General features: G+C 42.5%; 1 protein-coding gene across 3 annotated transcripts in view; it reads left to right on the top strand.

Moving 5' to 3' along the window:
- The window catches only part of AHCYL2 (adenosylhomocysteinase like 2), a 407,107-nt gene that overhangs the window by 234,748 nt on the left and 144,396 nt on the right, over positions 1-27,963 (top strand). For all 3 annotated transcript variants that reach the window (XM_069229350.1, XM_069229352.1, XM_069229351.1), the window contains exons 9-11: positions 4,592-4,655; positions 27,169-27,257; positions 27,785-27,855. In XM_069229350.1, the coding sequence (XP_069085451.1) occupies positions 4,592-4,655; positions 27,169-27,257; positions 27,785-27,855 (224 nt within the window). The remainder of the gene's footprint in view (positions 1-4,591; positions 4,656-27,168; positions 27,258-27,784; positions 27,856-27,963) is intronic.

Genomic DNA, 27,963 nt, shown 5'->3' with positions numbered 1-27,963 from the left:
CTACTTCACATAAATCACTTGGAACTGCTAGCGGTATTTCTAGTATTAAAAGCGTTTCAGCCACTTCTAGCCCACAAAGACATTCTTGTCAAAACAGACAATATGACAATGTATTATCTAAACAAATGGGGGGGGGGGGACACACACTCGTCACAGCTGTGTCTCTTAGCACAAAAAATTTGGCATTGGGCAATTCACAACAACATTCGCTTGATAGCACAATACATACCAGGCATTCAAAATCAGTTGGCTGACAATCTCAGTCGAGATCAACAGCAGACTCACGAATGGGAAATACATCCCCAGATTCTACAAGATCACTTCTACTGCTGGGGGACACCAAACATAGATCTATTTGCAACAAAAGAAAACACAAAATGCCAAAACTTCACATCCACGTAGCCACACCCTCAGTCCAAGGGCAATGCTCTACGGATCAGCTGGTCAGGGATATTTGCTTACGCTTTTCCCCTTCTCCTGCTCATTCCTTATCTGGTCAACAAACTGAGTCAAAACAAACTCAAACTAATACTTATAGCACCAATGTGGGCTCGCCAACCGTGGTACACCACACTGTTGGATCTATCTGTGGTACCCCACATCAAACTACCAAACAGACCAGATCTGTTAACACAACACAAACAACAGATCAGACACCCGAATTCTGCATCGCTCAACCTAGCAATCTGGCTCCTGAAGTCTTAGAATTTGGATATCTAAACCTTTCTAAAGAATGTATGGAGGTCATTAAACAAGCAAGAAAACCCACAACCAGACATTGTTATGCTAACAAATGGAAAAGATTTGTTTGTTACTGCCAGGCTAATCAAATTATGCCACTAGACGCCTCCACACAAAACATTGTAAGTTACTTACTACACTTACAAAAGTCCAATCTAGCCTTCTCTTCCATTAAAATACATCTCACTGCAATATCATCTTATCTGCAGATTAGACATACAAAATCCATTTTTAGAATTCCAGTTATTAAAGCCTTTATGAAGGACCTAAAAGAATCGTACCCGCAAGGGCACCACCAGTGCCTTCGTGGAATCTTAATATTGTGTTAACACGACTCATGGGCCCACCATTTGAACACATGCATTCTTGTCAAATCCAGTTTTTTACATGGAAAGTAGCCTTTCTAATTGCCATCACTTCACTTGGAGTCAGCGAAGTACAGGCATTTACTATTCAGGAACCCTTTATACAAATAGATAAACATAAGGTGGTTCCTGTACAAATCCACAATTCTTACCAAAAGTCATATCACCGTTTCATGTAAATCAAACGGTAGAACTCCCAGTCTTCTTCCCACAGCCAGACTCGGTAGCAGAAAGGGCATTACATACGTTAGACATAAAAAGAGCGCTAATGTATTACATTGACAGAACAAAACAATTTCGTAAAACAAAACAATTGTTCGTAGCATTCCAAAAACCACATGCAGGCAACCCTATATCCAAACAGGGCATTGTCAGATGGATTGTCAAATGCATACAAACCTGCTAGCTAAAAGAGAATTACCCATTACTCCAAGGGCACACTCCACTAGAAAGAAAGGCGCCACAATGGCTTTTCTTGGTAATATACCAATGACAGAAATTTGTAAGGCAGCCACCTGGTCTACGCCTCATGCATTTACTAAGCATTACTGTGTAGATGTGCTAGCAGCACAACAAGCCACAGTAGGACAAGCTGTTCTAAGAACATTGTTTCAGACAACTTCAACTCCTACAGGCTAACCACCGCTTTTGGGGAGATTACTGCTTTGTAGTCTATGCACAGCATGTGTATCTGCAGCAACACATGCCATCGAACGGAAAATGTCACTTACCCAGTGTACATCTGTTCGTGGCATGAGACGCTGCTGATTCACATGCGCCCTCCCGCCTCCCCAGGAGCCTGTAGCCGTTTTAGTTGAATTGAAATTGTATATATGTAAATAACTTTGATTTAATACTCTATGTACATACACATTTACTCCATTGCATGGGCACCTCTAGTATCCTTACTTTAACTCCTACCTCACCCTCTGCGGGGAAAACAATCTAAGATGGAGTCGACACCCATGCGCAATGGAGCCGAAAGGGAGGAGTCACTCGGTCCTGTGACTCAAAAAGACTTCTTCGAAGAAAAACAGCTTGTAACACTCCGAGCCCAACACTAGATGACAGGAACAGTGCACAGCATGTGAATCTGCAGCGCAACATGCCACGAACAGATGTACACTGGGTAAGTTACATTTTCCATATATATATATATATATATATATATATATATATATATATATATATCTGTGTGTTTATATGTATGTTTAACATTAATAACATATTAGAATGTTTGGGAGGGCACAGATGAGTTTAAAAGGATGCAAGCACGTGGATTGGCTGGGTCATGGTAGGGCTAAAAGAGGAAGTAGCAGGTCTTCTCCCATCCACATGTGAAGATGCACCATTTTTGTCCTAAGGGTCTGTCTCATCTAGGATTTAAAAAATAAAATAAAAAAACATTCAATATACATAGTAAGTTTAACTAGTGAGGTTGATTTCCTTTGTTTTTGCAGGGACTGCAGTAAACATAATAAAGTCCAGAGGCTGTCAAAGTAAAATGAGCAGATGATGAGCCTTTGAATAGCCTGCACAAAAAGTTACACAATCAAAATGAGGAAATCACCTTTCATGACCAAAAAGCAAGCAAAAACTTTAGACTTTGGTTTATAGTTTTAGAAAGTTGCACAGCCAGAGTAGCTGTGCTGACGAAACTGGATCTTAAATTGAAGCTGAGCACAATTAATTGAGGGTTCTTTGTTGCTTCCTAAACAAGGAGTTTCAATTAGGACCCCTGCACTTCAGTTGACATAGGAGTATAAAGACTCCTTACTTAGAATGGATCGGCACTCCCCTTTCCATCTGTCAAAGTTTTTATTAGTTATAAGGCATTAACATCCTATTTAAGATTTATTAGTCTGTTTGCTACTTTACCACATAAAAAGAGTGAAATAAAAAATGGAATAGTAGAATGGTTGCAAAAAGTACAGATGAACAAAGTCTGTATGCTGGCCTTCTGTTTTAGAGGCAGCCTCGTTCCTTAGCCAGACCTTGGTTTTGGAGAGGAGTGTATGCTGGACATGGATTCTGTGCCATGACCTTTGGCTACAGTAGACACTTTGAGAGAAGCCCTTCATGCTCATACCTCCCAAGTCTTGTTTTTTCGCGTTTAACGAGTTTTAAATAATTGTAAATAATATAAAGCTGCAACATGGGCAAACATTGTTTTTAAATAATCATAATTAACTAATATCCTACACTACTTTTCAACTCATTAAATGTGTTGATATAATAGTATTCCTTGACCTGTGATGAAAGCCAACATTGCTATCATGCCAGAGGTTAATTAGCATTGTGTGCATGGAAACATTTACTTATTTCATGTAATTGAATGGTTAACTGGTTCACATTTTTGCCAGGGTTTTATACATTCTACATTGCACACCCTTTCAGAACTGGGTGTAGATTTGGTATGGGTTTTGAATAGTTCATTTTACAGCACTCTGAGTTGACTGCCAACTGTATGCAGCATTTTTATTACAAAACAAAATAAGATGGTATCACACGTGCTAGCTCTGTAGTGCTTATGTCTTTACATATCCTCCACCTATGTTCCTTTAGTTGTCACTGAATGTACACACAAAGCTGACCCTTTCTATAGTCGCATCAAAGGTAAAAATACCCTGATTACTTTTTCCCTCAGTGTTACCTGTTTGTTTAGGGTAGCTTTGAATTTGGAGGTCTTGGCTATTCAGCTTCCACGTATCAAACATAGGCAGAGGCAGACACTTTCATTAGAAAACCATTAGTGGGACTTACATGTTCAGATTCTTCATGACTTCTTTTGTGACTGGGAATACCGGTAAATGGGTTTCTTTGACTCCACAAGGAAGAGTAATCGATTAGATTGCATCTCCAGGCATCACGAACCAGGTTTGACAGGCAATGCCTTTTTGCAAAACCTCTCAAGGAAATTTCTCTACACTCGCACAGTTATCACATTGATTCCATCAGCACTAATCAACTGGGAGCTACATCTTAATTAGTATGATTCTAAAAGCACTAGACTGGCTAAGACAGTGTAGGTTCCAATATGCCTTCTTCTAAGCTATTCTGCACTTACTTTCATAGCTCTAATTAAAGAGCACTTGCATGACTACTGGATTCATGTTTTGGCCATCTAAATTAACATTTTAACTATATGACAATACTGATAAAGGAGGAATACATTTTCTAGTACCCTTTTTCTTTCACATTTTTCTGGTTCTTGTGAAATCTTTTGTATTGACAGTGAGAATCTGCTTAGTGAACAAGAAAAGCCACAAGAACCAACTACCATATGAAATTGAAAAATACGTTCTCTGGTATTGCTGTCTTATGAAGCAGATGATCGGTGAAATTCACAAGTTCTCTGTTGAGCCCCAATGACAAGTTTCTCTTCCCTTATTAAATAAATTATTGTTTTCATGTTCTTTTTGTACCTGCCTTCATAATTCTTGCATGCCCTCTGCATCTTTTTCATGTTGTGCTTTGTTTTTCAGCCTCAAGAGGACAACAGACATGATGTTTGGTGGAAAACAAGTGGTTGTTTGTGGGTATGGCGAGGTAGGCATTCTGATTATAGTTACAGTAGCATATAAATAAACACTGTTCAAGTGTCTGGTTGAAAACCCTGTCCAATTTTATTTAAAAAAGAATGTATAGCATTCACTTGTGTACCGGTGTGTATATATGTGTGTGTGTGTATATATATGTGTGTATATATGTGTATGTGTATATATATATATATATATATTCGATTGCATGTGTAGCTGCAGATACACATGCTATGCATTATTCCGCCATCTAGTGTGGGCTCGGAGTGTTACAAGTTGTTTTTCTTCGGGATCGAGTGACTCCTCCTCTCAGTCATACTGCGCATGGGCATTGACTCCGTTGTTCGATTGTTTTCTTTCCGCTGTTGGGTTCGGATGTGTTTCCTCTCGCGCCGAGATTTCGAATCGGAAAACTTTAGAAAACTCCCTTAATCGTCGGTATTGTTTTGATTAAGTGTCCATCTAGCCTCGAAACGATAGTACTGTTGAAAACTAAATTTCGCCCTCCTGGGCGCGTGCACCCGACTCACAACACCTTAAATGTAATCTGTGTCTTTCACCTGATCACAAAGAAGAGGATTGCGAGGCCTGTCGATCGTTTCGATCCAATAAAACCCTGCGTGATCGGAGAGCCAGAAGATTGGAAATGGCGTCGAAGAGTACGGAACATCTTGACACCATGGAGGAAGAACAGGCGCAGAAGGCGGTTTCCATCAGAGACACCGACTCCGAAGAAGATAGGCCTATCACTGCTGGTCTGCATGTGAGTACGTCTGCCCCTACCGACGCTCCCAAAAAGTCAGCGAAGGCCTTGGGTGCACCGCTGCCAGAGAGCCATGGTTCGACCCAAAAGAAGATTCTCGTCGACAGACCTTCGGGTTCGGCGTCTAAAAATGCCACTCCTATGTCGGTATCTGAGTCGAGTAAGTCCATCAAGAGTTCAACTTCTGACTCGAGCAAGCGTCCTCACTCCTTGGAGTTGAAGCCTCGCCGCCCAGCTTCATAGCCGAAACAACTGGCGGTATTTTTGGGCTGAAAAAACTACCATCTTCGGAGCCGAAAAAGTCTTATTCAGAAGAGCAAGGACTTTTGAGCCATCTTAAATAGAGATCAATATCACTGGATGAGCAGCCTTATAGACCTTCTGAGGACACTGATTCAACCTATCCTTGAGATTATGGATGAAAGACAATCAAGGATTCACATCCATAAAGAGATGGCAGAATAATTACTGCGCCTTTCAAGAACATTTAGGCACTGCTCCACCACCAGCAAAAATGTATAAACCGAAGGAGAAGCTATTACTTAAACATGCTTCTCCCCCTCATTCACCACAACTTTCTTTTTCGCCACCACCCACTAACCCACCACCTTTGCCTTCACCAACTCATTCACAATACTCACATGGTGATACGGTTGATCCTTGGGATCTCTACGATCCAGATCTTGTTCCTGACAATGACCCAGACTTGTACTCTTCTAAGCCTTCTCCACCAGAGGACACTACTGCATACACGTAGATTATTTCCAGGACAGCAGCTTACCATGGGGTGCTTATGCACACTGAACCCCTAGAAGAGGATTTTCTCTGTAACACATTACCCTCCACGCACTCAAAATAATGAATGGAGTTAAAACTGTATGCTTAATATCAATAATGGTATAATTTAATTATTTTAAATCGGATAACACTGCCTTAGTCTGTCTAGATGATATGAGATGAAACATGAGAAGGAGGAATATTTCATTTAAAAAACATTTCAGCAATGCCTCCGGTATATATATGCTAGTTGTTGTAGTCTACGCAACCATTTTTTTGCACTCTGTCTAGCAATGCTGAGCGAAAAAAAACTATATCCTGAACCATCAGGTTGCACATCCTGCTAACCTGAAGAAACATCAGAGTCAAAAACCCTGCTAGCTTAAATGGAGAGGAAGAGTTTCTGGAAACACTTGTTTACGTATACATGTAGGCAAACACTCTATTTAGGCAGGAGCCGTTAAATTTTTTAAAAACAGTGGAATTTAAACTTTTTGCAATGCAAGTTCATTGGGAAATCCACTGCCTCTAAATCTTTTCTTTTGCACTGCCCACTTTCTCCCTACCAAATGCTAGCATTTATGTGTAAGTTCAGCCCTACCACCATTCATTCCTGCCCACAGGCCTTTTAATTTTGACAGTTATACTTCCATTAATGTAAGTCAGACGGTATCCTGGTGGTTACTGTAGTAATTCTATTGATAGCCAGGTCCTCCTCTTACCTTGAAAGCTTGATTTATTTAAGGTTTAATTCCACTGTACTTCTGTTAGAATTCAAGTACCTGGATCCACCTCTCAGTCTCTAATATAGACACAGGATAGGTTTATAATATCAAAGCACTATATTAGGAACAACTCAGTGAAGGCTTCTATTGAAACCCTAGGACAGCTAGTTTCCATTCATGTCACTAGCCCTCAGCCAACACTTTAACACAACGGGTTTCAGTCATACCAGACTCTGCATACTACAGTGTCATCTCAGCTGCTTTTTCACTTTTGGCTCACTCTGTAATGTTCCCCTGAAAACACACACAGCATTCACACAAACCACTGATACAAAACAGAGGTTCCAGTCCAAATGCAACACCTTAAACACATCAAATTAAATGTGTTTGGGGGCTGGAACACAAGTTGATTAGTCACTACCTAGATCCCCAGCATCATCGTCATTCCTAGAAGAACTCTTGGGTGAGAGGGCCTTACTTATCTGCCTCATCCTGCCAGATACAGGCCTATGGAGGTATGCTGCTGGTGTCCAGATGTTGCACCAGCCTTTTTGCCAAGAAAATTACTGGCTCCTTCTTTACCCTTGTGCACTCAAAGGTGCTTACACTTTCAAACAACCATACTAGTGTGACCATGGCTGGCAGCTGGGACAGCAACCGTCTGAAAGACAGAGGAGCTCTAAGGTAGAAGCACCGTGCAGAGAAGAACAGATGGCTCTGGATATTGAAGCATCTGCCAACGTGGAGATCAAAAGAGAACCATGCCATATTAGTAAAACTCTAGGAAGCCAGTGTAATTATTAGGAAATGCACCATTGTGATCTTGCCTCCAGCGCTCAATTTAGTCCACACAACTTCTGAATAGGCTTGATTTGCCCCCTCAGCTCCCCAGCTAATACCACCTCTCAATTTCAAAACCAACTGTGCCACTCTAACACTGCTGATTAAAATGCTGTCCCATGTGACCCAAGAGTGTCTGTTTTCCTCTCTGTCGTAAAAGCAGAGATTACCTTGTGTGAAGATGCCTTATTGATTCTTCAACTAATCACTTGCAGTAGGACTGGCTACACTACCAACAAGGTCTGTGTGGGTGTCACCTCTCAAGTTCCATTCCAAGCGAAACGAGAAGCCACACCAGCCAGCCTTTGATGCAAGAATATGCCTTAATTCAAACAGATTTTTTTTAAATGCTGCTGTTGTGTATCACTCTGACTCAAGTGATTAGAAAATCTCCTCATACTATCATATAATGGCTCAAAGTAGCCAAAACACAATTCTACAGAGGACAAAATCCTAATGGTCAAAAAAGTCAAAATTACAATAAATGAAACTGAACACTATTGGCTAAAGTAGCCCAGCCCTCATGACATATTGTATACAAAATTTGCTCTTCAGAGTTCCCATGGTTGAATTAGCCTGTTTTTTAATCTAATAATGCAATGACCACAACAACACTTCATTGACAGTTTCCATAATATATCATTATTCCAAACCCCTCTTGCAAATAGAGTATGAATTGTCCATTAACACACTGGAAAAAAATATGAAAAACCATTATAAGTAGTAATAATCATACCTCTTGTTACACAGTAACAAAAAAAAAACCTTTGTACATCTCACACGTCAAAATGAGCTAACCCCTATATCCTGTTGTTCACATTAAGGGCCCGATAGTCTAACTTCACAGTTACTCAAGGTGCACATAAAGCTCCTCGTCCATGTTCATCCCTTTCGGTGCTAATGAGCCCATCTCTACAATAAACCTAGAGCACTCCAATGTTCCAGGATTCATTTCTTCACTGGGAAAATTGTTGAGCCAATATACCATTTGTCACATGGACAAGTAATACCGTAGGCAACGAATTCTGTCTTACAAGTGATGATTTTTGTTATATGCCACCACTTATGTTTGCAAGCTTGTGTGTACCCATTGAATTGACAAGTTTTGCAATGGCCACAACATTTGGAACCTCATCCCCGTTTCAGACAATTTCCTGGTTTATGGGATAAATGGCTAAGTACTAATAAGTTTCTCAGTGAGATATTCTTCTGGAAAGAGAGAGCCGGTTGTGTACCCACTTTCTGTTTTAAAATTGGATCGCGAGTAAGTATATCCCACCTTTTCCTCAAAATCTATTTTAACTGATTTGATTGTCTGGTATACTTGGTAATGAAACACATGGGTTTCGCTTTTCCCCATGGGCCTAAAAAGTGTCTCTTCCCTACAGATCTTGTCTGCTCAAGTGCTGGGCTTAGTAAAAGCTTTATTGCAGTATCCTCCCCCAGCCACCCGCCCTTTATTTGTTTTCACCTTTATTTTTTATTTTTTTTAACCTTTTGGTCATTTCAAACTTGGTTGTTTGGTGATCCTCCTACAATTTCTGCAGAGAAATTCGCTATATGGAATGCTGCATTACATATTAAGCGGATGGTTACTGTGCATGTGTAGAAGTGAATTTCCTGCTGTCTCCTTCCCGAACAATTTCGTCACTAAAGTGCTATTTCTCACAGGCAATTTCAGGACCAAAAATTCACCACTGTCCCTGACCAGTTACACTCACCACCGTTGTATTCCCCACACCCACCACATCCCCACTCCCCGGGTCCAACCGCCAACTGAAAATAAGGACACCAGCGCTTGAAGATTTCACAATTTTAAACATATTTAAACAAGTCACCAATAACGCGTTACGGCCTTCATCACATCAATGAACTGCCATCTTTGTTACAATGTTTAACATGTTCAACGTAGTGGCGACATAAAAACACAATAAAAATACTTTGCAAATGTGAGATATATATATATATATATATATATATATATATATATATATATATATATATTATTATTTTTTCCCACAGGTGCTGACTCATACATTTGTTGTTCTCCTTTTTGATAAATAAAATATTCGTTATTTTCATGCCCAATGTGCCGCGGTGTCTTTTTAGCTAAGAAGACTGGAAATATGTATATATATTTCTTACTGTGGGTAATCTGATGATAATGTTCCTGTGCTTGCTTAGCCACTTAGGCCCTCATTACGAGTGTGGCGGTCTCAAGACTGCAACACTAGCGATGGTGGTTGGACCGCCGCAGACAGTGCGGTCCGACCGCCCTACTATGACCGTGGCAGATGTGCCACGGTCCGCCTGCCGGCACCGCCAGGTTGCAGCCTCTCGGCGGTCACAATCTGCTTTTTGCTGGCAGAAAAAGGGTGTGGGGCGGGCCCCATGGGGTTCCTGCACTTGTCATGGGCAGTGTAGGGGCCCCCATGGACAGTCCTGTCGCGCATTTCACTGCCTGAATTACGGGCAGTTAAATGTGCAATGGCTGCTATCGCACCCGTCACACCACAACATTGACGCCGGCTCGTTGTGGTGAGTTTTATTGCTGGGCAAGTGGGTGGAAACACTGTGTTCGATGGCATCTGTCGCTGTAGATACACATGTTGTGCATAGCCCGCCATCTGGTGTTGGGTCGGAGTGTTACAAGTTGTTTTTCTTCGAAGAAGTCTTTCGAGTCACGGGACCGAGGGACTCCTCCTCTTTGTCTCCATTGCGCATGGGCGTCGACTCCATCTTCGATTGTTTTTTTTTCCGCCATCGGGTTCGGACTTGTTCCTTTTCGCTCCGTGTTTCGGGACGGAAAAACAGTTAGAACTTCGGAAAATACGTCGGTATTGTTTCGAACGGTATCGGGATCAGATAGGATCGACACCGAATCGGGAAGAGTTCCAGAAACCCTTCGGGGTATTTTCGATCCCCCTTCAGGGCCTGGTCGGCCCGACCGCGTGTAACATTGAGGCTGATGGAACGGACCCCGTTCCGATTCTGTCCTAAATGCCACAACAAATACCCATATACAGACCAACATTCGGTCTGTAACCTGTGCCTGTCGCCCGAGCACAGAGAAGAAACTTGCGAAGCCTGTCGTGCATTCCGGTCCCGAAAGACACTCCGTGACCGTCGAGCCAGAAGACTGCAGATGGCGTCCACGCCGACAGGACACCGAGAGTTCGAGGAAAAAGGAGGAGCTTTCTCGATCCATGAAACGGACTCGGACGAATTCGACGAACATGAAACAGTGAGTAAGACGTCGAAAATAACACACAAGAAAAGTGACAAGGCCCAGGGGACGCCACTGCCGTCAGGCCATGGCTCAACCCATAAAATCGGTGACCGACCATCGGCGCCGAAAAAGTGCCGAGATCGTCCGACTCGGGTCGAGACACAGGCACCCAGCCATCTCGGGACCGATAGTGCTGTCGACAAAGATCGACACCGAGATAGCGGAGCCGAAGCTGCTCAACGCAGAGACAGCGGCACCGAGGAGGATCGACACCGAGAGGGCTTGACTCAGAAAAAGAGGAAGGTGGCCTCGGAGCCGAAAAAGAGCGCGGATATAGTTTCGGTGCCGAAACGACCCGCAACCGAGCCAACTACCGGTTCCTATTCAGAGGAGCAATCAATGTCCACTCAAATGAAAAGGCACACATTCGAGGAAGAGTTACAATCCACCGAGGTGGACCATACTCAAAGACGGATTTTTATACAGAGTGGAACAGGAAAGATAAGCACCCTTCCCCCTATTAGAAGAAAAAGGAGACTTGAATTTCAGCAAGAACAAGCACCACAAACAAAGCTGGTGAAAAAGGTAACTCCGCCACCCTCTCCTCCACCTGTAACACACTTTTCACCAGCACAGACTCCGTCACATTCCCCGGCTCACACCACCATGAGCCAAGATGATCAGGACCAAGACGCCTGGGACTTATACGACGCACCAGTGTCAGACAACAGTCCAGAGGCGTATCCTACAAAGCCCTCACCACCAGAGGACAGCACAGCATATTCACAAGTGGTGGCTAGGGCAGCAGAGTTCCACAACGTGTCCTTGCACTCGGAACCTGTCGAAGATGACTTCCTGTTCAACACCCTCTCCTCCACCCATAGCTCCTACCAAAGCCTGCCTATGCTCCCAGGAATGCTTAGGCACGCAAAGGAAATATTCAAAGAGCCGGTCAAGAGTAGGGCAATAACACCAAGGGTGGAAAAGAAATATAAAGCACCTCCAACAGATCCTGCTTTCATCACCTCACAACTGCAACCAGAATCGGTCGTGGTGGGAGCAGCTCGCAAGAGAGCCAACTCTCACACATCAGGCGATGCACCACCCCCTGATAAAGAGAGCCGCAAGTTCGATGCAGCCGGTAAGAGGGTTGCAGTACAAGCTGCAAATCAGTGGCGCATCGCTAACTCTCATGCGCTCCTAGCGCGCTATGATAGAGCCCACTGGGACGAGATGCAACACCTTATTGAGCATCTACCCAAAGATCTACAAAAGAGGGCGAAACAGGTGGTTGAGGAGGGACAGAACATTTCTAATAACCAGATACGCTCCTCCATGGATGCAGCGGACACAGCGGCAAGAACAGTTAATACGGCAGTAACTATAAGAAGGCACGCGTGGCTACGAACCTCTGGTTTTAAACCAGAGATACAGCAGGCAGTGCTCAATATGCCATTCAATGAGAAACAATTGTTCGGCCCTGAAGTAGACACTGCAATCGAGAAACTAAAAAAGGACACGGACACTGCAAAAGCCATGGGCGCACTCTACTCCCCGCAGAGCAGAGGCACTTTCAGCACCTTCCGCAAAACAACCTTTAGAGGGGGGTTTTGGGGTCAAAGCACACAAGCCAGCACCTCACATGCAACACCGTCCACCTACCAGGGACAGTACCAAAGGGGAGGCTTTCGGGGCCAATACAGAGGAGGACAGTTCCCTAGAAACAGGGGAAAATTTCAAAGCCCCAAAACACCTGCAAGCAAACAGTGACTCACACGTCACCCATCCCCTCCACACAACACCAGTGGGGGGAAAAATAGGTCAATATTACCAAGCGTGGGAGGAAATAACAGACGCTTGGGTCTTAGCAATTATCCAACATGGTTATTGCATAGAATTTCTACAAATCCCTCCAAACACACCACCAAAGACGCAGAATATATCAAAACAACATTCAGACCTCCTAGAAATAGAAGTCCAAGCTTTACTGCAAAAGAACGCAATAGAACTGGTACCAAAAACACAAAAGAATACAGGGGTTTACTCACTGTACTTTCTAATACCAAAGAAGGACAAAACACTGAGACAAATCCTAGACCTCAGAACACTAAACACATACATCAAATCAGAACACTTTCACATGGTCACGCTACAGGAAGTGTTACCATTGCTAAAGCAACAAGATTACATGACAACCTTAGATCTCAAAGACGCGTATTTCCACATACCAATACATCCGTCGCTCAGGAAATACCTACGGTTCGTATTCAAAGGAATACATTACCAATTCAAAGTATTGCCGTTCGGTTTAACAACTGCACCAAGAGTCTTCACAAAGTGCCTAGCAGTAGTGGCTGCACACATCAGAAGGCAGCAAATACACGTATTCCCGTATCTAGACGACTGGCTAATCAAGACCGACTCACTGACAAGGTGCTCACAACACACAGATCAGGTCATACAAACCCTCTACAAACTCAGTTTCACCATCAACTATGCGAAATCACACATTCTGCCGTGCAAGGTACTACAATACCTAGGAGCGACAATAGATACAACAAGGGGAATAGCCACTCCAAGTCCACAAAGGGTTCAAAATTTCCAAAAACGTATACAACGCATGTATCCAACACAAAGAATACAGGCGAGGATGATATTACAACTCCTAGGCATGATGTCCTCATGCATAGCCATTGTCCCAAACGCAAGGTTGCACATGCGGCTCTTACAACAGTGCCTAGCATCACAATGGTCACAAGCACAGGGTCAGCTTCTAGATCTGGTGTTGATAGACCGCCTAACATGGTGGAACAATATAAATTTAAACAAAGGGCGGCCTTTCCAAGACCCAGTGCCACAATACGTGATAACAACAGATGCTTCCATGACAGGGTGGGGAGCACACCTCAATCAACACAGCATACAAGGACAATGGGACGTACATCAAAGACAACTGCATATAAATCACCTCGAACTACTAGCAGTTTTCCAAGCATTAAAAGCATTTCAACCAATCATAACTCACAAATACATTCTTGTCAAAACGGACAACATGACAACAATGTATTATCTAAACAAACGGGGGGGAGGACACTCGACACAGCTGTGCCTTCTGGCACAAAAAATATGGCAATGGGCAATTCACAACCACATTCGCCTAATAGCACAGTTTATTCCAGGGATCCAGAATCAACTTGCAGACAATCTCTCTCGATCACCAACAGGTCCACGAGTGGGAAATTCACCCCCAAATTCTAAACACTTACTTCAAACGTTGGGGAACACCTCAAATAGACTTATTTGCAACAAAGGAGAACGCAAAATGCCAAAACTTCGCATCCAGATACCCACACAGGCAGTCTCAAGGCAATGCCCTATGGATGAACTGGTCAGAGATATTTGCGTACGCTTTTCCCCCTCTCCCTCTCCTTCCATATCTAGTAAACAAATTGAGTCAGAACAAACTCAAACTCCTACTGATAGCACCAACATGGGCAAGGCAACCATGGTACACAACACTGCTAGACCTATCAGTAGTACCCCACGTCAAGTTGCCCAACAGGCCAGATCTGTTAACACAACACAAACAACAGATCAGGCATCCAAACCCAGCATCGCTGAATCTAGCAATCTGGCTCCTGAAATCCTAGAATTCAGACACTTAAACCTCACACAAGAATGTATGGACGTCATAAAGCAAGCTAGAAGACCATCCACTAGACACTGCTATGCAAGCAAATGGAAAAGGTTTGTTTGCTACTGCCATCATAATCAAATTCAACCATTACACGCATCTCCAAAAGATGTAGTGGGTTACTTACTACACTTACAAAAATCGAACCTGGCCTTCTCTTCCATTAAAATACACCTAGCAGCAATATCTGCATACCTGCAGATTACCCATTCAACTTCACTATTTAGGATACCTGTCATTAAAGCGTTTATGGAAGGCCTCAAAAGAATTATACCACCAAGGACACCACCCGTTCCTTCATGGAACCTCAACATCGTCTTAAGACTCATGGGTCCACCCTTTGAACCTATGCACTCTTGCGAAATACAATTCCTAACCTGGAAAGTTGCATTTCTCATCGCCATCACATCTCTAAGAAGAGTAAGTGAAATTCAGGCGTTTACAATACAAGAACCTTTTATCCAACTACACAAAAATAAAGTAGTCCTAAGGACCAATCCTAAATTTTTGCCAAAGGTTATTTCACCGTTCCACCTAAATCAAACGGTAGAGCTACCAGTGTTCTTCCCACAGCCAGATTCCATAGCTGAAAGGGCACTACATACATTAGACGTCAAAAGAGCACTTATGTACTACATCGACAGAACTAAACACATCAGAAAAACTAAACAACTGTTTATTGCATTTCAAAAACCTCATGCAGGAAACCCAATATCGAAACAGGGTATAGCCAGATGGATAGTTAAGTGCATCCAAATCTGCTACCTTAAAGCAAAAAGACAACTGCCCATTACACCAAGGGCACACTCAACCAGAAAGAAAGGCGCTACCATGGCCTTCCTAGGGAATATTCCAATGCACAAAATATGTAAGGCAGCCACATGGTCTACGCCTCACACATTTACCAAGCACTACTGTGTAGACGTGCTATCAGCACAACAAGCCACAGTAGGCCAAGCCGTACTAAGAACCTTATTTCAGACTACTTCCGCTCCTACAGGCTGAGCCACCGCTTTTGGGGAGATAACTGCTTACTAGTCTATGCACAACATGTGTATCTACAGCGACAGATGCCATCGAACTGAAAATGTCACTTACCCAGTGTACATCTGTTCGTGGCATCAGTCGCTGAAGATTCACATGTGCCCACCCACCTCCCCGGGAGCCTGTAGCCGTTTGGAAGGTAGCCTCAACTTTGTACATTTGTAAATATATTAAATCTTAAATAGGTACATACTTATTCACTCCATTGCATAGGCACTATTACTAACAAACAACTCCTACCTCACCCTCTGCGGGGAAAACAATCGAAGATGGAGTCGACGCCCATGCGCAATGGAGACAGAGGAGGAGTCCCTCGGTCCCGTGACTCGAAAGACTTCTTCGAAGAAAAACAACTTGTAACACTCCGACCCAACACCAGATGGCGGGCTATGCACAACATGTGAATCTTCAGCGACTGATGCCACGAACAGATGTACACTGGGTAAGTGACATTTTCATTTTTGCCCACTGGCCCAACGAAAAACTTTTAATAGGCGGCCAGCATACTGCCAGCACTGGCAGTATGCTGCCTACCACGGCAAGTCCGCCGTAATGAGGGCCTTAGTCTGCAAGCCTAGATCACACACATATTCAGTCGTAAAGAGCAGCATATAAGTTCTTACACAATTCTCAAGATCACAATATTATTTTACTAGTCGTATTTTACTATTTTATTAGAAAACATGAAGAAATATTTATTTCTTTGCCACTTTTTTTGTTCTTCATAAGTACTTGATTAGATAAAAGATTATTATTTTTTTTTTACTTGATTATAGAGGAACTTGAGTAAAAAAAGCCTACATGCTAAACAGTACATCCATCATATGCTATAGTAAGAGTCTTATGGTATTCAATCTAATGTTTGTGATAGATATTCTTGTGTGTTTCATAATTTTCAAAATCCACCATGACCAGTACAGCCAACCCCCTGGTGAATATTGGTGTCCTACCAGAGATGCCCCTTGATATGAAGAAGATAAAAACGGAATGCATTTTAAGAGTATGTTAACTGCACTTACTTTTGAAAATGTTTGATTCTTGTTATGGGCATTGAATGATATACTTTCCCTTTAGGAGTTGTGCAGATAATGTTGCCAATCATAATGAGGTTAACCTAATCTGGTAAAGAGGTCCAATGTGAAAGTTTTTGGAGATCTACAACCAGAGGCAGCCAAAAAGTAACTTAATATCTTGGAAAGAAGGTACTGTTTCATTTCCTAGCCCTAAAGAGGAGGTTTATCACCGCGAAACACAGGTTGGGTGTGGCTGTACTGGTCATGATGGATACTGAGAATTAGAAATACAGGAAAATATCTATCACAGGCACATCAATTTGGATACCTTAAGAATCTCAAATGATGGATTGACTGATTAGCATGCAGGCTTTTTGACTCAAGTTCCTCAGTAATCAAGTGCACAAAAGAATCTTGTTGAATTGAGTACTGGCATACAAAAATGTGTCTAAAGGATACATTTCTTTTCATGGTTTATAATAAAATAGTAAATTAACATGTGCAGGGTTATTATGATCTTGATAATTGTATAAGAGCTTATCTTATATATTGCTCTCCCTGACTGAAAATATTTGAGCTAATAGATAGTTTTTCTAGTACAGTTAAGAATAATTTATTTAACAGTAATCTTCTGTGCATGATGGCTGGGTCGATTGCTCCTCTAAAGGCCACATTCTTACTGGTCTTTCTTGTCCCTTCAGAAAGATGCATTGTCAAAGGCAATAGGTCGCGCCTTTGGAAGAACTATTGGCTTTGCCAATGTGTTTTAGCCATGTTGTACACCAGCGTGGCTGCTGTTCAGGATGGCTAAAAGATAGTGGCGTAGAGTGTTGTCTAGTGGAATGGCAGAGAGTGGAGTAGAGTGTTGTAGAATTAAGTGGCATAGAATGTCCTGTATTGGAGTGGCTTAGAGTGGAGTTGTTTAGCATGGCGTACAGTGGAGTGGGGTAGAATGGACTGGTATAGAGTGCATTGGCATAGTGTTGCAGAGTAAAGTGTAGTTGTGTAGAGTGTACCAGCATAGTATTCAGTGGATTGCAATGCAGCAGGCATGCATGATAGTGTTGCACGGAAATTACAGTGACGTAGAGTGCAGTAGTGCAGTGCAGAGTAGAGTGGTGCAGTGTAGGGTATAGTTCCGTGGAGTGATGCAGAGTGATGCAGAGTAGAGTAGCGTAGAATGTATTGGCAAACAATACAGTTGTACAGAGCGTAGCAGCGCAGATTGGAGTGGTGCAGTGTAGAGTAGAGTGGATCACCGTAGAGTGTAGCAGCGTGGCGTAGAGTGGAATGGCACAGAGTTCAGTGGCGCAGTGTAGAATGCCTTATAGTGCAGTAGTGCTGAAGAGAGTGCCGCAGTGCAGGGCTGTAGCGCAGAGTAGAATGGTGTAGAGTTCAGTAATGTGAGTGAAGTGTTGTAGAGTGTCAGCAGTGTCATACTATAGTGGTGCAGAATGCAGTGCAGTGATCTAGATTGCATTGTCATAGAGCAGTGTGACATAAAAAGCAATAGTGTAGAGTAGATCATTTCAGAGTAGAATGAATTGGATTTGAGTGGAGTGGTGCCGGGTAGAGTGAAGTAGAGTGGAGTGGTGCAGGGTGGAGTGGCATAGAATAATGGTGCAAGGTGGTAGAGTGCAGTTGTACAGAGTAGATTAGAGTAGCGTACAGTGGATTGCCACAGAGAGCAGGGGCGTAGATTGGAGTGGTACAGACTAGAGTGCATTGTGGTACAATGTATTGGCGTAGAGTGAAGTGTTGCAGAGTGGCGAAGAGTGGAGTTGTGCACAGTAAAGTGGCCGAGACTAGAGTGGTGTGGAGTTCAATAGCCAACAGTGCAGTGGTGTTGAGTATAGTGGCAACGTGTGCAGTGGTATAGAGAAAAGTGATGTTGAGTGCATTGGCATAAAGTAGCAGTGTAAAGTAGAGAGGCATAGAGTGCAGTGGTGTAGAACGGAGTACTGCAAAGTGTAGCAGAGTGCAGTGTCATGGTTTAAAGTGGAGTGGTGTACAGTAGAGAGCTGTGGAGTGGCATAGATTGGAATATGTATTGTGTAGCACACTTCCATCACAAACAATACATCTTTTTTCCACGTTCTGTTTATTAACTATTTATCGTACATTGCCCATATCTGATTGTGACGTATTTGTACAAACAAACAATACATCTTTAGTTGAAATGACCATTACATTTGCATAGACATGCAGTTTTACTGATAAAATTATACAGTGCACAAATGACAATGCGTGGAAATTACATCACCTAGAGTATTGATTTATTTTGATTGTTTCTAAATATTTGTTTCCACCACATTTCAGAATTAACAAAAATGTGCTTCATTTGGGCTTTTCTAATTTTGAAATATTCGCACAGTTCATTTACAAACATTTACTCTTTGTTGCTAGAAAGAAGTTTAAATTGTACAGCATTCCTGAAGCCCTCTCTAGAGCCATCATGATTGTCACATACATTTCTCACTTTGAAGTCTGACAAAGGAAAGTAAACACCAAGCTTCCTGGAAGAAAGAGCTTGGCATTTCACCCCTATCTTCGAATACACAGCAAATGTGACAAGATAAGAACAAGATATAAAGGCCTGTTTACAGAAATCGAGCACTGGTGGATGAATACAGTAAATAGGGTTTGTGCAAGGGACGGGACGAACTTGAGCTTGACTTTAGCTGGACAGCGTAAACAAATAGACCCAGCAAATAGAAATCAAGTAAATGTGAGTTGCAAACCACAGAGCCAGTGTAAGCAATGAGTAAAATGCATTACAAGGGAAGCTTTCCAAAAATCGCTAAGATTTTGTTAGCAAAGCAGACAGCTGTGCTATCTGGTAGGCTTCGACCTAAAAAGGATAGTGGAATCAGTGTCAATAATGCCTAAACTAGCTAGAATTGACATTTGGGTCTTCGTTTTGGTATTTTTTTCGTTGTGCTTAAACTGAGGATTTCAGTGGTTTAGTCTACTAATAAAACCACTACAGGATACTTATGATGCATATTGCCTTGAAAAGTATTTGTTAGATCCCATTCTGATGTACTCATTCAATTTTCTTTTGCCTTGAACATTCTCACAATTTTTTCATATTGTTCCTTTTTTCATAATGCGTCTTATCTATTTACACAGACTACTCTCAAGTGCAGTCTCTCTACTTTGGTCAAGCCTACCAAACTGCACAAGCGGTCTATTTGTTAAATACCTATTGTGGCCTTACCAGGAGCTTACAGGGAGCTTTTAGCCCTCACACTGTTTACTATCTGGTTTCATTGCCACTCGTTTTATTGTTTATTTGATGTCTTTCCTTGCCCATCTTCTGTTTGTCCCTTGGTGCATAGCCTCCTTTCCATCCTCTTGATTTAGCTAATTTGTGTCCTTCCACTACTCACTTTTAGCAAACTACTTTTTTCTTTTTGATTAAGCACTCCATGAAAGTTTGTTTTCCAGCTCTCTACTATGTGCCCTCCCCCAAATGCCCAACCTGGAGTACTCAGTGTTTCTCTCTCATGTACTTCTCCCCGTCCATCCCATTCTCCCTGTCCTTTTCCTTGTGTGCTTCTCCATACTGTTCCCAGTTTTTCTGTTATTTGTGTGCTGCGCATCTCTCATGTGCTTTTCCCCAGTGTTGTTCTTTACTCCACTGAGTGCAACTCCCCCAACTTGCCACTGCCCCCAAACCACCTGTGTTGCTCTCTCCTGCACTGCCCCCAGCTGGCTTCTTCTTTGCCTCCCATCAACCCATCTGCTCCTTTGATCCAACTCCCACCTGTAGTCCTTTTTCTTTATTTTTGGATTTTCACTCAAAATTCTTCATTTTTTATATAACAATCCAAGTGGCATCTGCCACTTTGGATCTGAGCTGCTTCTCGACGTCGCCAGCAATCCCAGTTTTGTATGTAGTATGTGAAAGTTGAGATGCCTTTTGGGGAATTGTTTGACATTGAGGCATTCCGACAGCTTTATATTGAGAGGTTGGAAGTCCTCAGCATTGAGGGACATTTTGCAATAAAGGGGGCTTCCAGTCATTTAGCGTGTTTTCTTCCTTGACTAGATTTGAGTCACCATCTTCACTTACTTAAAAGGTGGATAAGATATCCTTCTCAAACACCTCCAACTGCAGTGGGTGTTATCCCATCCATGGAGGATGGATTACTACCACAGCCTTTTGTGGATCAGTTTCCGTACCAAAGGCTTTAACCTGCTTCTAAGCATTTGGCTTAGCTTAAAAGATTGGATCATCTTTATATTCCACTTTGTCAGAAGGATGTTTTTGCAAATAATAAAGGTTTGCTTGTGGCTAAAGATTCCTCTCTTGGTTCCTCTCATAAGAGAACCTGAGCCAAACAGAGATTACAATGGCAGAAGTCAAGGGGTAGCTCTAATTCTCCCAGTCCTAGGAGGCACACGCTAATTCTTGAACTCTAATTCCTATGCAGTTAGGTATGAGTTATCTCCAGCTTCACGTAAGATAATTCCGTAAAAGTAGTCTCTGATTGATGAACTTATTTTCTTTGACAAGCTGTTTAACAAAGCTGTGAGAAAGCTCAGTTTCCAGACTAACTCCTGTTAGTTTTTTAAAGCATCCAAATAAAACCTGGGGTACAGCCAGTGGTTCTCTTGGTACAGAGCCTGCAGAAGCCTATGATGGTCACTCCTAAGTTTTTCTCCGTTCAAGTAATAAAAAGGCAACTAGAAAATAAATTAAACTCTGTGTATTTGGGTCCAGAGTTTCTAAGGGCAGTACAGTCTGATGCTTTGGTGTTTTGATGCAGCAACGAAAAAACATAATGCTGCATGTTCAACTTGATTAAACTCTCCAGAGCAAGAGAAAAAGGTTGGACTATCTGTAATAGAAATTGTCAGACTTCGGCTGGCATTGCCAGAGAAGGTAGTTCCTCTACCCTTTTTAGCGGTTATGATGGGTCCATTTAGAAATCCATGAACAAGTTTCTGGAGTGTCTTCCGAGAGACAAACACAATTGTTTCAAGAAGATCATAAAGGAAGGTCTGATCACTTTGGATGGCTTAATTAGTGTGGCTTGGGATACAGTTGCCTGGCCACTGGTGATATTTGCCATACAATATCCATTAACTATTCATCTCGTCAGAGGCTTATTTGTTACATGTCACATGCGCAACAGAAAATGCTGGCCTTGCCTTAAAGTGGTTACCTTTTGTTTGAGGCACAAGTTGAATACTGCAGAAAACAAAAACTGAGACCGAGAACTTAAAATCAGTAGGTCTTGAAAGAAGAAAATATTTTTTTCCCATCCAATTCAAGGGATTGTGAATATTATCCGTGAAACAACTGCTTCTAGAACAAAAGCAGCCATAGTAGCAGTCCTTTCCACATCTAAAGCCACCCATGGTGGAGGAAATAGAAGCCTCCTGCAGCCATAGAAAAATCCCGGCAAAGTAATTACTTTTTTACCATCCATCCTGCAGGTACTAGATATTGTGCACAATGGGTACAAAATCAGATTTTCCATTTGTTCCTGAATCCCATAGAAGGGAATGAATCCTACAGCCCGCTGGGTCAGGAAAATGAGTAGCTGTCAGGACATCCGGTATAGTATCCTGGCTACTTCCATCATGCATGCAGTGAACTTGTTTCTCGTGTTTGGTTTTTCTCCGAGAGGATCAATATGAGTAGTGTCATCCAAGTAGGAGAGAATATGGATGTTGCCGGCCTGGATTATGTTGGCCTCAGTCATGTGTATTCTGTAGATGGTAGGGCTGATGCATGAGCATTGGGGTATTCTGCAGATGAGTTTCTGGGTTTCTGAGGTGTATGGCATAAGACTCATTGTCTGTGACGCTCCTTCAGGAAAGAGCTGATCTATCGTAGAGCCGGGCCTTGAATGCCAATCCATGTCTGATGAGGATGGAGTGTTAAACCATGTCAATTGCTGCAGAGAGGTCCAGTAGAATCAGGGCCATGATCATTGAGCATCACGTGTGTATTGTCTGTGGCTGCAATGAGTGCAGTTTCCGTGCTCTGGTTGGGCCTGAATCCAGACTGCGTTGAAGAGGTGGTTAGTTAGACATCTGTTGGGGGCCTGGTGGCTGACAAAGTGGTCGGTTAACTGTCTGATTGCTTGCTTTAGGACTTTTGTTTGGGAAGGTAGGAGGGGAGATTTGCAGGAGGTCCACAGATGGTTTCTTTAACATGGTGTTGAGAACTACATATTTCCATGCTTCTAGGAAGGTGGCATTGTTGATGGACTTGTTCAGTATGAGTCATGACTGTGCTGATGAGGGAAGAGTCCTTTGTTGAAGACATAGTGGGGACAGGTGTCCGATGGAACTCCATTTTTCTGTTGAGACTGGAAGACTGGCTGCAAGTGATGCCATCCGTTTGAAGTTGTAAATGGCTGTGATCTTTATGAAAAAGTAGTCCACAAGGTCATTGCAGGGGCTCTGCATTCGAGTCACAATGATGGTGGCATGGGCCTGATGAGTTCTATAGTAAAGGATAAGATTTCTTTCCTGTTATTGCTAGCTTCAATGCAGTCTGCAAAGGGTGTTCTCTTGGCACTCAGATGTGCTGGTTGTATTGTTTCGGGACAGATATGAAGATGTCCTTGTTTGCAGCAGTATGGCTTGGTCTCTTCTTGCATTCCGGTTATTTGCAGTGCCCCTTTGTTATAGTGAATTCTTTCTTGTACCAGCTGGCCTGTGTTTGTGTTTTTGTTTTTTTGCTCTGCTTGAGAGGGTCAAGGTGTTGATCCTTTCGTTTGAGTTTGATGTCTTCTGTTAAGTTGCAGGTTTGCTTGTGGCAGTGTGCGAGAGCAGAAGCAGAGTAGTTTCTGAGCTGTTTTTCCATCAGCGTTGGGCCAGTGCCAGGGCGGACGGCTGTCTGTGTTAGAATGGTGATGTTAATGCCGATGTTGGCTTGGTCATTCCACGTTATAGATGTTGGTTTGTGACTGATGATGAAATTTGGGTCCAGTAGATGTCTGGCTGAGTGGGTGGATCTGGTGACATGCTGGGTGAGGCTGAGGTTCCTGAGGTTTTTGAGGAGTCTGGTTGAGCTGTAGTCTGCGCGGCCCTCGAAATGAAAGTTCAAGTCTCATAGGAGGATGAAAGGGCTAGAGTCTAATATGAGGGGTGCAACAAAGACTGGGATGTCGCAGAAGTTAGTGTGCGGTCCTGTGATCTTCATACAAGGGTTTACCACACAGGGTAAAGCTGGCTGTGACTTGTAGCTTGAAGGTGAGGTGTTGCATGTAGCTAGTAGCAACACCTTGGGATAGCTAAGTTGATGTCCTGTGCCAAGGTTGAGTGCAGCCATATTTCTGTGTGGAAAAGGTGGTCAGGACTGTAGTCATACAGCAGGTCCCACATCTACGTAGTGTGCTTGCTGAGCAAATAGGCATTGGGGAGCATGTACCTGAGGAGTGATGTGTGTGTGTGTGTCTGTCTGTGGTGGCTTGCTTGTTTGTCAACTTGGGGCTGGGTGTTTTGCATGTGGGAGCGGTGATGGCTGCCTGCGGTAGGGTACAAGAAAATCTGCACAAGGTGCAGGTGAAGGCTCTTGCCATTTTGTGTGGTGCTATGCGGCAGCAGTTCAATAATTGGGAAATATGGTTGGTGTGAGGAATGCAGTGGCTTAGTGGTGGGTAGCCATGTGCCCAGAGGTCTGGGCACTGGAGGTGGTCCAGGTATGGACAGGCACTGACTGACTTGCCTTTGGCACAATCATGCTGGGGTGCCATTAAGTAGTTCCTAAGCAGAAGAGGACAAGAGTGTGAATAGGTGAGTGGTACAAGCAGCAGTTAAAAAGCTTGAAAACAAGTACAGAGGCAGAAGACTACTGACCAAGAAAAACACTAAAAGCAAGAAACTGGCAGTTAAAAAAAAAAAACTATGGTGAAAATAGACAAGCCCAGAAAATGAGAAAATGGCAAAAGTGTACAAGACAGAGAGGCATCAAATAATCAGTGTGCACAATAGACAGAACAGAGAAAGGCAAAATAGAAAAACAGTGGCACAGTAGAAAGGGAGAGCAAAAGGGCAGAAAAATGTAAAAAGGAAGCAACAACAGACAGCAGAAATGGCAGCACAAAAAGCAGTGGCAGTGTACAGATGGCACAAAAAGTGGCACAGGTCAACAGGCAGGAATGACAAATGAGAAAAGCAGTGCAAGAGAGGGAGAGTGATGGTGAGGGAGAGTGACAGGAGCATGGCAGGTGCCTCAGTGCTATGGGAACTGAGTCCGATAGGGAGGAGGAGACGCCAGGTAGTACGTTTTAAGGGCTCTGGCTGTACAACTGCATTACGCATAGTGCCTGTTACCTAACCAGATGAACAGGGAGATATTCACATTATTTCCTAATCCAGAAGTCCTAAGTAGGTCCTAAGTAGGAATTTCATTAGAACCTTTCCTAGACCTCAAAATTGTGAACAGATAGGTGAAGTGAGCAAAATTCAGGATGTTGGCTCTCAATCTAGTCTTCCCTCACTTAAAGCAGGGCTTTGGTATGTGTGCTTCAGATCATTAGGTACCTAGTTTCATGTGCCCATTTACGCCAAACACAGAGTTGTCCTCCTCTTCAAGATCGGGAAAGAACATTGCCTGTACAAGATTCGACTATTTGATCTGAAGCCAGCTCCCAGAGCTTTTTTGAAGGTCATAGCAGTGGTTCAAGCTTTGCTGTGCAAGAAAGGATTTGTTCCTTTACCCGTGTTGAGATGACTGGCTGATGTAAATATCTTATTGTCAAAGCTTCAACACTGTCCCTCAACAATAGATTTTCTCAAGTTGATCACAATTTCAAAAAATCACCACTTGCTCCAACGCAAAGTATTCATTCCTTGGTGCCGGGCAAGATTCGGGAAAGGTGTCTTTTTTGGAGAGAGATTTCTGTCTGTCAGAAGTACTTCAGCATCTTGTGCAACTCTTTCGTTTGGATTGTAAGACTGGTCATTAGACCTCTGCAGGATGGATCAATGGTGGCAGAAATCAGAATGGCAGGGTTCGATTGACATCAGACGCTCTTCAGCATCTATATTGATGGTGTATTAAAACAATCTCCTGCACCACTTTAGTTTCGTCCTTTAGCTCCTTCTCAGGAATTTGTGACCGTGCCTTCTCCAAAGGGGCTGGGGCACACATATGAATGATCTCATGACACGGTTTGTGGTTCCCAATGGAAAGAGACTTTCACACTAACATGTTAGATCTGTGAGTAATTCACCTGGCACTGAAGTCCTTGCCAGTGATCAATGTTAGACCTCTTTTTCTGCAGTCAGACAACATGTATGCAGTGTACTACCTAAACGAAGGAAGGGATGAAGTCCAGAGTGTTCTCCAAGGAAAAACAAACTATTTGGCACTGGATGATGAGGTCTTTTTGATTACCTCCAGTGCACTTTACAGGGTTGCAGAAAACAAAGACAGACTAACTTGGCTGACGCATGATGGAACAGCATAAATGGGTTTTAATTTCCAAAGTGCTGACTTATATTTTCTCTTGCTCTGGTCATCCAGAAATATACTTATTTTCAACGGAAAAACACAAAATGCCCTACTTGTGCCTCCAAGTATCCAAAACCTTGGTCTAGAGGAATGCACCTTTAGTTGGTCAAGCAAATTTCTCTTCTCAAAATTGTCTTGAAAGGTGTGCTTCTGGGATCTCATATATGCACAGAGGTATTCCGTCTTTAATTAATTTAAAGGTAATGACCTGGTGAAAGACTAGGATTACAAGTAAGTGACTTTTCGATTGCTACTATATTATATTTTCCAGAATAATATTCTATAAATGAGTACCATTCATATTCTTTGTGAGGAAATGTATATGGATGTGCAGAAGATCAGCCTTTTGCTGATGCTGGACCATTCAGTACTCTCACTTTAGACAAAACCTCATCAGGACCATAATAGATGCCCACTGCTGAGACAAATTTGAGCAACTGTTAGTGCTCTAGAACTCAAGTAGTTCAAAGGCGGCATCCTTGTGTCAAATGTTGTTAGAGACAAAAGTGCAGCTATAGTTTTCCTTACTGCTACTAATTACCACAAATCTTGGTAGCTATCTAATGAAATAAGGCAAGTTTTTCTGGGATAAGTGGTATTCATCTGCTACTGGTTTTAGCATTTATTCATGACATTTGAAGTTCCATCGACATGGAGGGTAATCCATTTTGTGTAATATAAGCATAGCTTGATAACTTACTATAATGTTTAGTGCAGTTTTCGCCTTCATTACCCTAATTTCTGGTCATCCAGCATGTGTCCTACATTCAACACAGGCTTAAAAAGACCGAAAATAGTTAAATGTGCCCAACAAACACACTAATGTACCGTATAATGGCTTTATAAGGTCCATGTGAGGCTTATTATTTTAAAAGCTGTGTAATGTGTGTGAGAACACTTTAGTTTTAGGTATAAGCAGCTTTTGTATTAAGTTAATTTCTTCCACCGTTATAGGTTGGCAAGGGCTGCTGTGCCGCTCTGAAAGCTATGGGCTCCATAGTGTATGTGACAGAGATCGATCCCATCTGCGCATTGCAGGCCTGGTAAGAACCATTTGCATAGACATTTAAATATACGGACTGTTAAAGTTGTGTTAAAACTCCCAGGATACTTAATAATTTATAAAAAATAAACTTTTCTTTAAATAAAACAAACCAGTTTTGCCTAAATGTTTGGGGGCTGGGTGTAAGTGGAATTGACTAACCCCTTCCCACTTAATTTTGTTTTACTTTTTCCAAGAGCTTGTTTCACTAGTGCTTGGCCAAATGTCTTATGTTTGTTAATGCGTTTGTCACTATTTTCTATCGAAAACTGAGGTCCGTGATTCCCAGGTACTGGCAATGTGAACTTCTGACTTAGTAGCTGTTACTATGGAGAGAATATTTTCTTATATGTAGCCCTATTAAAGCTATTTCATGCATAGATGGTAAGAGGTAGCTTTTTAAGTCCATCTAGTTTTGTTTTAGGATACCTCATTTCTTGTGCTTGAATTGCTCCCAGTGATTCCAATGTGTTCATCTTCTTAGTATCTTTTTTGTTTTTTCCTCCTTACCCCATTACCTCTTTTCAGCATGGATGGCTTCCGGCTCGTCAAACTGAACGAAGTGATCCGACAAGTCGACATTGTCATCACATGCACAGGTGCACACATAATATGTAGATTTGGCTTAATTACTGATTTTGTGGGGCTGAAGGGAAGCGTCCCGGCCTTGGCAGAATACAGAGGTTCTATAATTTTTTCATGGGTGA

The sequence above is a fragment of the Pleurodeles waltl genome, chromosome 4_1 (genome assembly GCF_031143425.1).
Source record: "Pleurodeles waltl isolate 20211129_DDA chromosome 4_1, aPleWal1.hap1.20221129, whole genome shotgun sequence".
Taxonomy (NCBI): Eukaryota; Metazoa; Chordata; class Amphibia; order Caudata; family Salamandridae; genus Pleurodeles; species Pleurodeles waltl.
Note: the sequence above shows the minus strand (reverse complement) of the source record. Positions and strands in the feature narration are given on the sequence as shown.